This window comes from Bubalus kerabau, chromosome 20 (genome assembly GCF_029407905.1).
Source record: "Bubalus kerabau isolate K-KA32 ecotype Philippines breed swamp buffalo chromosome 20, PCC_UOA_SB_1v2, whole genome shotgun sequence".
NCBI lineage: Eukaryota > Metazoa > Chordata > Mammalia > Artiodactyla > Bovidae > Bubalus > Bubalus kerabau.
This window is the reverse complement of record NC_073643.1, coordinates 47,030,116-47,045,975: the sequence shown is the minus strand read 5'-3', so window position 1 is coordinate 47,045,975 and position 15,860 is coordinate 47,030,116. Positions and strand designations below refer to the sequence as shown.

The following is a 15,860-nucleotide window of genomic DNA, read 5'->3' as shown; positions in this document are numbered from 1 at the left end:
GTGCTACAAGAGTGCCAAATTGGGGATTTGACCCAATTGAGAAAGTCCCACAAGGCCTTCCTGAAAAGGTGATGTTGGATTGAGACTGAATTGAACCAGTAGGTGTTAACTATGTGAGGAAAAGAAGAAAATGTGTTCCAGGCAGCAGGAATTGCATGTACAAGGCAGATAGCATGTTGGTTTAAAATTGTCTTTATCCTACCAGCAAGGGAAGCCAGGGAAGAATTTTCAGCAGTGAGAGCTAGAGCATGATGAGCATATCGTGGTATGTACCTTTAGAATATTCATTGGAAGGACAGATGCTGAAGCTGAAACTTCAATACTTTGGCCACCTGATGTGAAGAACTGACTCCTTGGAGAAGACCCTGATGCTGGGAAAGATTGAAAGCAGGAGGAGAAGGGGACAACAGAGGATGAGATGATTGGATGGCATCACCAACTTGATGGACATGAGTATGCAATGCATTGGGTAGTTGGTTGCTTATGAGGACAAAGTGAGATAATGTTTGTAAACTATGTGTACAGAAAACACTTGGTGTAGACCTGGCTTGTGGAAATCATGCAATTATTCACACAAAACAATATTTATTTGGTGCCCACTATGTGCTTGGCAAAGTGCAATAGTTAGGGGGTTGTTGAATGAGCTACTCATGTTTAGTCAATGAGACTGCTATGGGCAGAGTCCTGCATGGTAGGAGCTCAAAAGGCAGCCTGAATAGGGTAATATCTCTCATGTGCCCACCTGCCTCAAAATCCCCAGACCCATGATTTTTCCCTCCCATTGGCCTGGGTATCTCAGGTCAATTATGTGGGTGATGACAAATGAGGTCTGGGACTCATTGTCCCTGGGATGTCCTGTCTGACTGTTATCTATGAGGGATGCGTACACAAACCAAACAAATTTAATAAGTGCTGTGGGCCTGTTCAGTGCAGGTTGGGAACTGGGGTCTACAACTCCTAACACATCTGCTCATCACTCCCCAAGTGCTTGGGTTTTAGGGGTATGGGGACCAGGAAGGCTTTAGTGCCAACAATTGTCTGTTCTATCTCCAATGGTTCAACAGTATGTTCTCAATGAGCTGTGACTCCAAGGTATGTGAAAAACAACAAAGATGAAATAAAAATTAAACTATCTCTGAGGGTTGGTAGTGATAAAATCTATTAGTAGTAGCAGTGGTAGTAATGGGAGCTCACACATGTTTGGAACATCTGTCTATCAGGCATGTGCAAATCACTTTATATACATTATACTCACAAACAACCCCCTCTGAATCATGTATTAGCCCAATTTACAGATGAGGAACTGAAGCTCAGGGAGGTTCAGTATTTTGCTCATGATCACTCAACTAACAAGTGCTGGAATAAAAATTTAACCTACACAGTGAAACTCCAGATGCCAAATGCAAACTCCACTTAAAGCTGTGTGGCAAAAATGTCTGTTCAAGCATCATGGTGTGTCCAGCTATGAAGCCTGAGCAGCACACCCAATCTCTCCGGACCTCTGGCTCCTTCTCTGTAAGAGCATCGGCTCTTCCTCTTTGGTGGGAGTTGATGAGTTAATGTATATAAAGCCCTTTGACCCACACCTGGCACATGATGGGAGTTTAAAAGTACTAGCAGTCATTATGTGATCAAACATCCTAAGCCTAAGAGCTCTAGGCAGAACTATTCTTTATGAATGGCTGGCTGGAGACCATTCTCAAATGGGTTTCTGGCATCTACTTTAGGTATACAAAGATAAAAGGACCTCAGAATTTCTGGAATATCCATCTGCTTGCAACTCTGAATTGCCTCCTAAACATGGTGGGGTATGTGTGGACTCAGACGGGCTATATAAAATCTGAGCTCTATCACTTACAAGCTCTGTATGTTGGGCTGGTTATTCTGTACTCTGAATCTCAGTTACGGACCCCAGAAAGAGCAGGTAATCTTGACACATCACAGAGCTGCTGTGAGGACTGTGGGACAGAGTAAGTCCCCCAGGGACACTGGATTCCCTTCCTAGCACAAAGTAAACTCTCTCAATAAAAATGGCATGCTTTTATAAGCCAATTACTATTATTTTCAGACTGATTATCATCTGCAACAAAGATACATAAATTGACATTTTTTTCTTGCTCTGTGGCCAGTAGGGTCACAGAAGAATTTCTGGTGAAGAATTTGCCTATCCTCCTCCTTTGCTGCTTCTTTTTCCACAACAGTTCTTCAGACCCTGCTTTTAGCCCAGGCAGGAGCCTAACTGTGCCTGGCTGGGGTTTCCCAAATGTGCCCCATGATACCCAAAACCAAGCCTGTCGTGAATAGTGCAGGCTTTGTACCGTTTCCCAGGAGCAGATTGAAGGGCTACACTCAATCCTTCCTGGAATCCAGGAGTGCATTTTCATGATGCTGAGAAAGAAAAAAAAAACAGCCTTAAAAAAAATTCCTTACTGTGAAGAGTATAGAGAGATTTGGGGAGGAAAGTATCTAAGAGATAAAAAGTCAAATGTAATTCAAGAAGCCTGATAGAAAGCCCTCTGCCAATCTTGTCTTTACAGCAGTGCAGCCTATTTCAGAAGAGGTGGACCTGTAAGGTGACCATCAATACTAGAACCATTGGCAAATACATAATAAATGCAATTTTATTATAAATCAAGATATAGTGCTCTCATCGATGGTTCTAGACTCTATGGCCAATGAATACTGGAAATCATCAGAAGAGCTGAAGGTCAAGATATGATGTAGCTCTTATGCACCCCCACCCCCAATGGTGGGGGCGAGTGTCTCCTCAGCAGCTGACTGACCTGAGACCTTTGGATCATGTACGCATCATAGCTGGACCCATGGTACTTGGCCGTAATATCTGGGCTGTAGCTAGCATCACAACTGCATGGTATGTTCAAGGCCAGGGGCTGTTTCTTAGGTCTATAAACCTGTGGGAGAAAGCTACAATGGTTACGTGAAGGAGGGGAGGATGCAGGGTGCATGGGAAAGGAACTAGGAGAAAGCAAAGAAGGAGCCCCAATTTGACTTTCCATGGCCAAGTGGGTGGAAAAACTAGTATAGAAGGTGCACAGACCCAAACGAAGTGGTCAGATGTAAGTGGCCCCTAACTCCTGGATCAGCACTAGCAAGGCATGCTGCTCTGTGGAATGACCCTAACACCCACCAGTGACTGGCACCCTCCCTCTGCAGGAGAGGGCACCCAGGCGTGGCAGTGCTTGTTTACTCGCTCTCTTAGTAAGGCAGTCCCATGAAAATCAGACTCTGGTTCAGGGCCAAAGGATGCCTTTTCCTTCCTGGGGAGGGAAAGGGTTGGCCCAATTGTGACAGGAGGGAGCTTATCTTTTCAGACATTCAGAGAACTTCAGAGCCACGGGTGGCCCCAGCTAAGCTATGATAGCCACATCGTGAGACCACAGATCACTGAACCATTCTCTGTTGAGTGGGTTTCATAATGAAGCTGCAATCTAACTGACTATTTGTAACCACTGATTCCAAAAGCGCTCAGGTTATATATATATGGAGGAGAAACCGTGTCTAAAGATTTCAGAGATGATTTTGCAATATGCTTTAGGTATAAATATTTCCATTTAAGCCACTTCCAGGAAGCCACACAAAAGACATACAGTGGCCTAGATGAGGGAAAAGTAGGATAATGTGGCAAATTAATGTTTAAAAAAGTATTTGACTAAATAATGGCTACAGGGGTCTCCATGCATAGCCTGGCTATCTCCAAGCCTAGGGGGTGGGAGATGGTTCTTGGCCAGAAAGTTTGGGTAGAAATCATTCAAGAATCCAAGTTGGAAGTATGGAGAAAAAGAAATCGAAAGAACTAGATAATGGGAGTCATTATTGGGCCCAGAAAGTGAGCAAGAGAGAAGGTAACAAGTTCTATGGGAAAGAAAGTACCCAGAATTTAATTAGTACTTTCTAAGATTTAGTCAGAAGTCATACAAAGTCCACCGGAAGGAAGAGAGCTGAGAGGTATTTCTGGGGAGATGTGAATACAAAAGAAAGCAAAACAGCGCTGGCTGAGAACCACACAAGCCCAGACACATGCACAAAAACAGGAAAGCAATAAAATGTTCCAGCGACAACTTGGACTATTTTTCTCCTACCTGGTTTCACCTGCTTGAGCATGCAGGATGGACACGGCAAAACAAAGAGTAACTAAACCCAGAGAAAGCACTCCAAACCCACAACCCAGCAAAACACACCAGTCATGCAAAAGGCCCCACCTGCTGCTTTAACTGATGCACTAGTCGATCTTTTTCCCGCTTGAGGGCCATGACTTCTTCTTGTGTCTTTTTCTTTTTGGAGGCAGACAATTCCAGCAAGGCAATGTTCGCATCTTTTTCACTGATTGCTGCAAGAAGTGCTTCCTGTCTGGTAAAATAAAGATATTGTGATGATTTTTATAAAGTGAAAAAAATCAGCATTTATAGTTGAAGTGAACCATGACATGGTGTCTCAAGTGGAGGAATTATGGATAGTGATTAAAAACAACTGCTTCCTTGATTCTCAGAAGAATGGACAAAGTAGTTTGTATCAGAATCCCTGAGACCCACACAGTGTTCTCTGAGACACACCTTTTGATGGCTTCATAGACACAGCTGTATACAAGAAATGGAGGGAGTCAGTCTGCACATTCCTAAGACATCTACCCATTTATCCATCCAGTAATTCAACTGTTGAATCCTATCCGTTGAATCCTTCCATCTATCTATCCATCCATTTGCCAGGTAAGGTTCTAGATACCCCAAGACAAGTCAATAAAGTTGGGCAGCAAATTCAATATCAAGTATTATTTTTATCATGCAAGAATTTCTTTGGAAAAAGGCATGCAGAGATATTTACTAGGGTCTCCTTTCAATTTTCAATGAAATTAGTAACACTCCCCCACCATTCTACCATGAACCACTCATTTCTCAGTCTTCCTTACCTCAGTAATTTTAACACCAATCACTAAGTAGCCCAGGCCTCTCAATTAGAAGTTATCCTTGACTCCCTTTCTTCCTGTTCACTCAGAGCCAATCCATCAACAATTTCATTAGGTTTTACACCAAAATACATCCCCTATCTCAATTAACTTACCGTTACAAACTTATCCCACCCGTCAGCAACTATTTGTGTAGCTTAACCACTTGCCACCCTGGTACAGAGACCAAAGTAATCTTTAAAACAATATAAATCCAGATTCCACCATTCTGTTGAATGAAAAGTCCATCCCATCACCCACTAAACTTCAAATTCAGATCCTTTACTGATGCCTGCAACGAGTTACACCAACTGGCCCTGAGCATCTCTCTGAGGTCATCTTGTTCTTTCTTTCCCTCCTCAGTCACTAGCCTGCTGCACATTTTGTTCCTGATCTCTTTTCCAGTCCCTGAAAATGTTACACTTGTTCTCACCTCTTAAGCTTTGCCTCTGCCATTCCCTCTGCCTGGAATACCTTTGCCACAAACAGCACCTTTCATGTTTCAGCTCGAAAAAGCCCTCTCCAGCCACTCTCCCTAGAGGCGACTTCTCAGCTTCCACCTTGTACCCAAGCCACTGGTCTGTCACGTTACACTGTTTTTTGTTTTCATAGAACTGTTCACTGCTTGAAAAAATCTTAAGATATTTACTATTTGTTTGTTTTCCAGACTTGACACTCCATGAATTCGAACCCCATTGCCTTGTGCACCACCAATTCTCCAGCTTCTAGAAGAGCATAAAGCAGGTGTCAAAAATGTTTGTTCGATAAATAAATAAGTTCATTTTATACTTCCTAAAAACTTTTAAGACACCACTGGAAAACTCTCTCATTTAAAAAAATTACAGTGCTTTGACTGCTGATTAATTGCTGATCACTGCTCACTCAGAAAAGTATTACAGTTGCTTCCTCCCATTTTATAGTCCAATTTTCTGTCAACATCTGTCACAAATTTTAACCTAGAATTTTCTGAGACTATTACTGACTAGGAAATGGCCCTCTTGGTATGTTTCATTTAGTCCTCCTTTCCTCTGAGGAGGCCTCGTCTCAACCATTTGTGTCACTTCAGCAATAGTCTAGATAATTTAGAAGACCCTATAGCCCTAGGAAAGCCTCCATATTGAGTACTTTTTTCCTCACAAGTCCCAGGACTGAAACCTGGTCATGGTCCTATTTTGCCTTTCTTTAATTCCCATCACCAGACCAGGCCCTCTCCAGATGTTTGGACAAGATGGTCATTATTTGGATCTCGGATTTCTTTTCCTTTTCACTACAGGGATTTGTATGGACTTTTCTGGGCCCTGATCATGCCAGGCAGTAGGAGCTTCTGTCTGAGGCCCAATCAGACTTGTGAGCAGCAGAAATGTTGGGAAATATCTCCACTTTCCAGAAGAAAACCAGTGTAGGCTAGACTACAAGTAACAGCTTTAATAGTCAACTTCATAGAGCCTGTCTCTTTCTGGATAACATCTTGAGACAATAGACATGTCGGCCATTCACAGCCACTGCATATTTATATCTAAGGCCAAGGTGAAGAGGCTGCATAGACTTCAAATCAGGAAGAGCTCAACTGCTATCTACTCCGATTTAGCTACAACACACCCAAGGTGAGTGCAATAGTTTTTGCCACTGTGCTCCAAGTAGAAATTTCCAAGTGAAACTTTTTAAATGGAAACAACTGAAAAGATCATTATTTGGAAAATTGGGAGTTGACAGTGCATTATGCTATATTCCAAAGATTCACCTTTTATAGCTATATGCAGCCATTTAAAATGCTGATTTAAAAAATGTAATGATATATGATATGTTTGTTGAGAGACTCCATGAGCCTCATATTTCTGCATATTTTATGAGCAAAGGTGCTACCTTCTGTTCTCACAGGTTTCCAAGGATTGTTTAGAGTGAACAGCCTTGAGACATACACATAGTGTCCCTGTTACAATCAAAGGCTAAATACACTACTGCCTTGTATAATAGTGTTTCCTTGCAGAGCAAAGGACAGACATCTTACTGCCCTGTCTTATAAAAGATTCAAGTTCCCTGAACTCAGGGTTGCTATCCTTCAATGCAACCCATTATATATACAGCTATTCATCTGGCCCTCTTGTCTTGCCTCCAAAGAACTTGGGGAATGGAACGGGGTCTTGACATAAATATACTGATGCTTGAGCAATAAAGCCAATGCCTCTAACCCAAAAGTCTCTGGTTCTCTGCCTGCATCCCTGAAACAGAGGCAGGCAAATCTGTTAGCATGTCAATAAGAAAAATTTCAGACCCTTCACAGCTCTTGATACGTGAATGTATACACAATATCCCCCAAACAAAAACCATATTCATAGAAAGAAATGAGAGGGAAAACACTAAAATGCTAACAGGCATTATCTAGTGCTGGTGAAATAGATAGGCTGTTTTTTACTTTTTCTTATGCTTATATCTTTCTATGTTATACTTCCCTCCCACAAAATATCATAAGAATAAACACTTAAAAATTGTAAATGAAGTGCGTCAGTCACAAAATAAACTGCAGGTACATGCTTCAAATATTTGGCATACCTAAAATTTGCTCATTTTTCCCATCAAGGTACATATGTTTTTTCTGTCCTTCTCATTCTTTATGTACAGGTAGGTGTACACACACATTTTCATACACATACCCATCTGGTACAATCTCATCATCTCCCACTTGAACAATTACAACAATCTCCTAACTAGTCTCCCAATGTTCACTTTCATTCCTGTGTTCCATGACCCTTTTAAATCATCTTCCTCTTCTAGGTCAAAATTTAGAATGACATAACTTTAGTAATTGTATAGAAAAAGCAAGAGAGTTCCAGAAAAACATCTACTTCTGCTTTATTGACTATATCAAACCTTTGACTATGTCGATCACAACAAACTAGAAAATTCTTCAAGAGTTGGGAATACCAGACCACCTGACCTGCCTCCTGAAAATCTGTATGCAGGTCAAGAAGCAACAGTTAGAACTACACTTAGAACAATGGACTGGTTCTACATTGGGAAAGGAATACATGAAGGCTGTGTATTGTCAACCTGCTCATTTAACTTATATGCAGAGTACATCATACGAAATGCTGGGCTGGATGAAACACAAGCTGGAATCAAGATTGCCAGAAGAAATATCAATAACTTTAGATATGCAGATGACACCACGCTTATGACAGAAAGCAGAGGAATTAAAAAGCCTCTTGATGAAAGTGAAAGAGGAGAGTGAAAAAGCTGGCTTAAAACTCAGCATTCAAAAAACTAAGATCATGGCATCTGGTCCCATCACTTCATGGCAAACAGATGGGGAAACAATGGGAACAGTGACAGACTTTATTTTCTTGGGCTCCAAAATTACTGCAGATGGTGACTGCACATGAAATTAAAAGATGTTTGCTCCTTGGAAGAAAAGCTATGACCAACCTAGACAGCATATTAAAAAGCTGAGACATTAGTTTGCTGACAAACGCATGTCTAGTCAAAGTTATGATTTTTTCAGTAGTCATGTATGGATGTGAGAGCTGGATCATAAAGAAAGCTGAGTGCTGAAGAATTGATGCTTTTGAACTTTGGTGTTGGAGAAGACTCTTGAGAGTCCTTTGGACTGCAAGGAGATCCAACCAGTCCATCCTAAAGGAAATCAGTCCCGAATATTCATTGGAAGGACTCATGTTGAAACTGAAGTTCCAATACTTTGGCCACCTGATGCAAAGAACTGACTTATTGGAAAAGACCCTGATGCTGGGAAAGATTGAAGGCAGGAAGAGAAGGGGATGACAGAGGATGAGATGGTTGGATGGCATCACCGACTCGATGGACATGAGTTTGAGCAAGCTCTGGAGTTGGTGATGGACAGGGAAGCCTGGGATGCTGCAGTCCATGGGACTGCAAAGAGTCAGACACGACTGAGTGACTAAACTGACTGAAAAGTTATCATCAACCTAAAGAATGACTCCTCTAAACTCCTTTTCTCCTACAGTTTTATAACTTGGGCTTTTCATGTATTTAACATATATTGCTCTTCTTATAATACATCAAAAGTCCCAGTAAATTAATTTCTAATTCCCAGTTTTCTCTCAATAAGAAACATATTAATCCCCAAATCTCTACAGATGTTGTCACTAAATAGAGCCTCAAATCTAATAATTCTTAATTAGTAAACCTCAAAATAAATTTAAAATCATTTTTATAAAAGTGTATTTAAAACTACTCATCAATACTAATATCCATGCAAAATAACAATTTTGTTCTTCATAAACTTGTCCTTATTGTATTGTTTGTTTTATTTTTGTTTGCTCTTGGCTAAGAAATCTTTTTATAAGTACTAGTACTTTGCAATGATAGAACTCTGAATAAAATTAATGTAACAATGATTATACATATTCAGAAACCCTCATCTAAAGACTGGCCTTAAACTAATGATATTTTTTCCTAAAATATCTTGATTGATATCTATATTCAGTAATTCCTGTCTACTTAAATCAAAGAGTAATTGGCAAAGGTTTTTTTAAATTACACAAAACTAGAAAAACAGGAACATTATATACTTAGGATATTTGGAGAGATGTTCTGAATATGTTAAGGTTATATCTAGCCATTTCCTAGATATACCCTTACAGGGATGTCAGGCAAAGCAAATTCTTAATTCTAGGCTGACAGAGCCATTACATTTGTTTTTTAAAAGCAAAAATCTTCATGAGTTTAAAATAACTTTTTATAACTCTGATACATCTTAACTAATAGATTATTCCATTATGAGTTAACTCTGCATGGTTATGGATTTTCATTAACCATAGTTTCAAAGTCAGGGTTTTTTGCTTTTTTTGTTTTTTTTGAGGGTAAGGGATACTAAGTTCCAGAAAAGCATCTATTTCTGCTTTATTGACTATGCCAAAGCCTTTGACTGTGTGGATCACAATAAACTGTGGAAAATTCTGAAAGAGATGGGAATACCAGACAAACTGATCTGCCTCTTGAGAAATTTGTATGCAGGTCAGGAAGCAACAGTTAGAACTGGACATGGAACAACAGACTGGTTCCAAATAGGAAAAGGAGTTTGTCAAGGCTGTATATTGTCACCCTGTTTATTTAACTTATATGCAGAGTACATCATGAGAAACGCTGGACTGGAAGAAACACGAGCTGCAATCAAGATTGCTGGGAGAAATATCAATAATCTCAGATATGCAGATGACACCACCCTTATGGCAGAAAGTGAAGAGGAACTCAAAAGCCTCTTGATGAAAGTGAAAGTGGAGAGTGAAAAAGCTGGCTTAAAGCTCAACATTCAGAAAACGAAGATCATGGCATCCGGTCCCATCACTTCATGGCAAGTAGATGGGGAAACAGTGGAAACAGTGTCAGACTTTATTTTTCTGGGCTCCAAAATCACTGCAGATGGTGACTGCAGCCATGAAATTAAAAGACGCTTATTCCTTGGAAGGAAAGTTATGACCAACCTAGATAGCATATTCAAAAGCAGAGTGAAGTAAGCCAGAAAGAAAAACACAAATACAGTATACTAACGCATATATATGGAATTTAGAAAGATGGTAACAATAACCCTGTGTACGAGGCAGCAAGAGACACTGATGTATAGAACAGTCTTATGGACTCTGTGGGAGAGGGAGAGGGTGGGAAGATTTGGGAGAATGGCATTGAAACATGTAAAATATCATGTATGAAACGAGTTGCCAGTCCAGGTTTGATGCACCATACTGGATGCTTGGGGCTAGTGCACTGGGACGACCCAGAGGGATGGTATGGGGAGGGAGGAGGGAGGAGGGTTCAGGATGGGGAACACATGTATACCTGTGGCAGATTCATTTTGATGTTTGGCAAAACTAATACAATTATGTAAAGTTTAAAAATAAAATAAAATTAAAAAATAATAATAACAAAAAAAACATAAAAGAATAAAATAAAATAAAATAAAATAAAACAAAACAAAACAAAAGCAGAGACATTACTTTGCCAACAAAGGTTCGTCTAGTCAAGGCTATGGTTTTTCCTGTGGTCATGTATGGATGTGAGAGTTGGACTCTGAAGAAGGCTGAGCGCCGAAGAATGGATGCTTTTGAACTGTGGTGTTGGAGAAGACTCTTGAGAGTCCCTTGGACTGCAAGAAGATCCAACCAGTCCATTCTGAAGGAGATCAGCCCTGGGATTTCTTTGGAAGGAATGATGCTAAAGCTGAAACTCCAGTACTTTGGCCACCTCATGCGAAGAGTTGACTCATTGGAAAAGACTCTGATGCTGGGAGGGATTGGAGGCAAGAGGAGAAGGGGACGACAGAGGATGAGATGGCTGGATGGTATCACTGACTCGATGGACGTGAGTCTGAGTGAACTCCGGGAGTTGGTGATGGACAGGGAGGCCTTGCGTGCTGCGATTCATGGGGTCCCAAAGAATCGGACACAACTGAGCAACTAATCTGATCTGATCTGAAGGGATACTAAACATAAGTTTTTTCAAAGAATAACTTCATCTGTTAGCCCTATATTGGATTCTAAGTTTTGATAATTCTCATAGGCCAGTGTGCTGATATATCTAACTTAAAGCACTCAATAATAAATACTTCACTGATTTTAGAAAATACCAGATGCTGACATAAACTAGGAAGCTTAAATGACCCCTTTCGGGGGGCTCAACCTTTTAAAAGCTGAGAAAATTGAAGTATTTGCAGTTTTGATATATCCTTTACATCTATGTCTTTTTTTTTTTAAGGCTCAAGCATAAAGAGTATACATGTGGCTATAAATCAGAAATATAAAGAAAAACCCTAATTCATTTCCTCATCAAGTAAGCCACCTTCTAAATTCAAAGCCAGATTTACAGATTTACAGATTTTCAGGAAACTTCACTGTCCCATCAACAAGAAGAAAGTTTCTCTGAGCCTGAAGTCACTTTCAGCACTCAGTCCCTCCTTTTTGCTTATTCACCGACAGCATGAAAAGGAACATATATACTCGTCTTTAGACAGTTAGTGGGGTTAAGTATATGCCAAAGGCTTGCAAAATTATCTTTAGAACACTGCAATGCTTCGGTATACAATTACTAAGGTGATCTGTCTATGCCCCAAAATGTAACTTAAAATATGAAAAGGAAGCCCAAATATGCTAGAAAGGAAGATAAGATAATGCAAAGAGAAATAAATCTATAAGAGTCTGCTGAATGCCAAGCTAAGAAAGTGGACCATAGACGGCATTTTATCAAAGTGCAGCCTAAACAAACGTCAAGGGGAATAATTTCTTTAACAAATATGGGCAACAATGAAGGAAAAGAGAGGGGAATTCTGTGCCCCTGCATGCATTTAGTCAGGGTTAACAATGGATAAAATTATGTGCAAGAACACATTTAATAACCCTAAGCTGTCATTCAGTTTGTAGGAGGTAGTCAAGATACAGCTAATAAAACACCAAAAAAAATGGTTTTAGCCACCCTGAAAAAAATCCTCAATGGAATAAAACAAAAGAGGACTGAAGGGCATCTCCTGCCAAGATAAATGCCTTCTTTCCAGAGTTGCCTATGGCTAGCCTTCACAAAGAGAGTTCTACAATCCTCAGACGGTAATACATTCCTACGTCACTTATCACAGTCAATTTAAAAGGGAGCTTTATAAACATTTCTATTTCACTCCCTGTTGCTGTCGTTCTTTTAATGATGACTTGAGCTCTGAAAGAGGATTGAAAATTAATTTTAGGAGTTGTAAATGAGGCAGGCCAATTAGGAACTGTTATAAATTAGATTGTGGGGAGAAGCATTAACACAGTTTTTCCTGTGGGCTCTTGTTTTAGTTAGCTGGCCCATCTTTAGGAACACATTCAATTACAGAAGCAGATGCTTAAAAAATGCATTCCATTAAGAAATGTTTGGATAATTTCAAGGGAAAACCTATATTATGTATGGTGCTTAGCCCACAGTCATGTTCTAATCATACTGTGGGGAAAAATTCCGCTCAATCAACTTTTCCCAGTTAATTACTGTTTTCTTTCCCTTATGACCCTGAATCTTCAACCATAAGTTCAGTAGGAGGTGACTTAAGACAGACGGTGACGAAAGATCCTGTTCAAAACAGCCTCTCTCTTACCCCTGGTGTGAGAGTAAGGTTTGCCACAATCAACCCTGCAGATAGATGCTCATTTGCCTAAATTTTAAAAGCTGTATTTTCAAACAGCACAGTGAGAAAGAAAAGGCTTTTGGTAACAATTAATATCAACACTACCCACCAGTAGAATGATATATTGTGTATACAGAAGGCCCACGCAGAAAATGAAGCAGCTTGCATGAGGTGGGCCCACAGGGTGAGATATATTTGAACAATGTGAGTTTCACCAAGGACAAAGAACAGGCCAGATTTGTAAAGGCGAAGCTTTGGCAGCCCAGACTCCTTAATGTGGTTTGCTCTCCGTCGCCCACCTAAAACTGACCTCAAGAAATCGTTTACTCCAATTACAGAGAATTCTGTCTTTGAAATCTAATAGCACATGACTGGAATTTCCTAACACAGGGGCTACGAGTCTTGTGGAAGTTCTTTGCTCCACTTTGCGCACTGGTTTCTACCCCACTACTCTCTCAGGGCACAACCCAGGGAGGCAGCCGGCTCATCCTTGAGCTCCTCCTAGTGCAACCGGCCCAGCATCCCGTGCTTCAGGATACAAAGATGCCTGTACCTCTCGGCATCCTTCTGCAAAGGGATACAGGTGAGTCTGAGTCCAGCTGATTTTCCCATGTGGAAAAGGCCTGAGGCCAGACAACGATCAGTGCCAGAAGAGGTATTGCCTCCATCCTAAATCAGTTTCTCCATCCCCAGACCTTTGGAGATTGATAAAAAGACAATAAGGAATGGGAAGGACCACTGTCCAGGTTCTGGCAAAGGACATGTGTGAAGCATTATTGACTATTGTGTGCCTGATCCAGAGAGAGAGAGACAGAGAGAGGGAGAGAGGAAAAAGAAAAAAAAGAAAAAAAGTAAATACTTCTTTTGTTTATTGTGATTTTTGAAAACTCACCAATACAAATATAGTATTACTCAAATTCTTTAGAAGAGAAGACACTTAGTGCCTATGTTTTGGAACTGAATATACCTGGATGTGAATCTCAGCAATATCTTTGTTTTAATGCCTATGGGCAAGTTACTTTATGACTCTGAAACTTCTATTTCCTCATTATGAACTAAGGAAAGATAACAGTAACTCTCTCAGATTGTTGTAAGAGCTAAACATGATAATGCAAGTAGAGATTCTGTCCAGTGTCTGACAGGACCACACAAATGTTAGCAATCATTTATTATTACATAAGATGGACACCACAAAATGTAATGACTCAAGAGTTTTACATTAATTTTTACCAGATTCCTCTTCAATATCTAAATATGCCAGTGGGTCTCTTATTTTCAAGACAGACTCTCAGAGAAGCCTCTGAAATTGGTTTTGTTAAGCTGCCCATTTGACTTTCATGAGCTGATAACTGTTTTGCAAACAAACTTAAAGGAGAAAATAGAGCTTAAATGTGGAGAAGAATATCCCCATCATAGAAGAGTTGCATCCCAGACCAGCCTGGTCTGACTGTGCAGTATCATCCTGTCCGAACTGATAGGAAAGGCCACACGAAGGTGGGCAAGATGTGATTCCTGCAGTGTGAAAAATGGAAATGTTGTTCTGAAAAGTGACCTTTTAAAAGGCAAGGTCAGGAACAAAATCTAACCAAAGTCAAACAACTTCAAAACAAAACAAAAAATCTTCCATTAAAAAAAAGAAAGAAACAAACAAACAAACAAAAAATTGGTAAATTTGGAAGACAGTGAGGGCAAGTGAAATGAAAGGACTCTGACCCACCAGACTACCCTGTGCCAGTGTAATGTTCTATGATACTCGTTCATTCATGTTATTTGCATTCAGTGATGAGAAGGCTCCTCTGGAGAGCATTTAACTCCGCCAAAGTGGTTCTCTATATAAAATACACCCAACCAGGCTCCCTGGGTTATTGATGATTGATAATAAGAAAACTAAATACATCTGGACTTCACTGTGAGCCAATGCTTTGCCAGCATCTACCTAAACTAAAAGTATTGTCCATGGATGATCAGTTACTGTCAAGAGACTTGACTCATCACATTAACTTTTTGGTTGACTTCAAGGCTTGGCCCCTAGGGTATCCAACCTTTTTTTTTTCTTATTGGTAAGATGTATATATGCATGTGTATATTATGTAAGTATATTTTAATTTTCCCTTTATATTTAAGGTTACTAAGATTTGTTAGTAAGCCCTGCACAGAACAGCAAACTGCACTCCTGTATCTTGAAATAAATATTTCCCTTCTTAATTTGAAATTTTTGTGTTAAATCAAACCTCATTTTGTTTATGTTTACATGGACTAGAATATCCCCAGAGGCTATATTATAATGAAAAACAAAGCAGATTTTCATGTCATTGCTCTAAGAGGGATATGAGCAGAAGGGGGCACATTCCAGAATTTCGTTAATGCAACATTTGAAGAAAATTGAATTAAGGCTTTGTGTGGCAGATCTTAGTAGAGAGAAATACAAACTAAGTTTGTTGGAAGCAGCTTCTTTGAGAGACTTCCCATTCATGGGAAGGAAAAAGGCAGTTGTGCTCCTGCACTGGAGGAGGAAACACAGAGTGGTGCGGATGACGGTACTGACCAGGCAAAAAGCAGGTTTCTAGGAGGGGCAGGAAGATGATATATGACAAAGAGAGGGTGCTAAACAGATTCCCATCAACTTGAACCTGTTCTCCCTTGCTGTGCCTGCCACAGAACTGAGCAAAGATTTAGGATAATCAATAGGAGTCTTCCTGGAAAGCTGATGATTTTTAAAGCACGCTCAAGGATGAGATTGGGCACGTAAATCTCTTTGAGAAGTCTGGGTTTAAGGTCTGC

The 15,860-nt window shown here is 40.2% G+C and overlaps 1 protein-coding gene across 4 annotated transcripts in view; it reads right to left on the bottom strand.

Annotated features, from left to right (window-relative positions):
• Positions 1-15,860, bottom strand: part of ERC2 (ELKS/RAB6-interacting/CAST family member 2) — a 997,915-nt gene that overhangs the window by 226,839 nt on the left and 755,216 nt on the right. For 3 of the 4 annotated variants that reach the window (XM_055558162.1, XM_055558161.1, XM_055558163.1), the window contains 2 exons: positions 4,221-4,368; positions 2,784-2,912 (listed from right to left, as the gene is read on the bottom strand). In XM_055558162.1, coding sequence (XP_055414137.1) covers positions 2,784-2,912; positions 4,221-4,368 — 277 coding nt within the window. Of the gene's footprint in view, positions 1-2,025; positions 2,389-2,783; positions 2,913-4,220; positions 4,369-15,860 lie in introns of those variants that run through there. The other variant, XM_055558164.1, reaches the window with a different exon arrangement.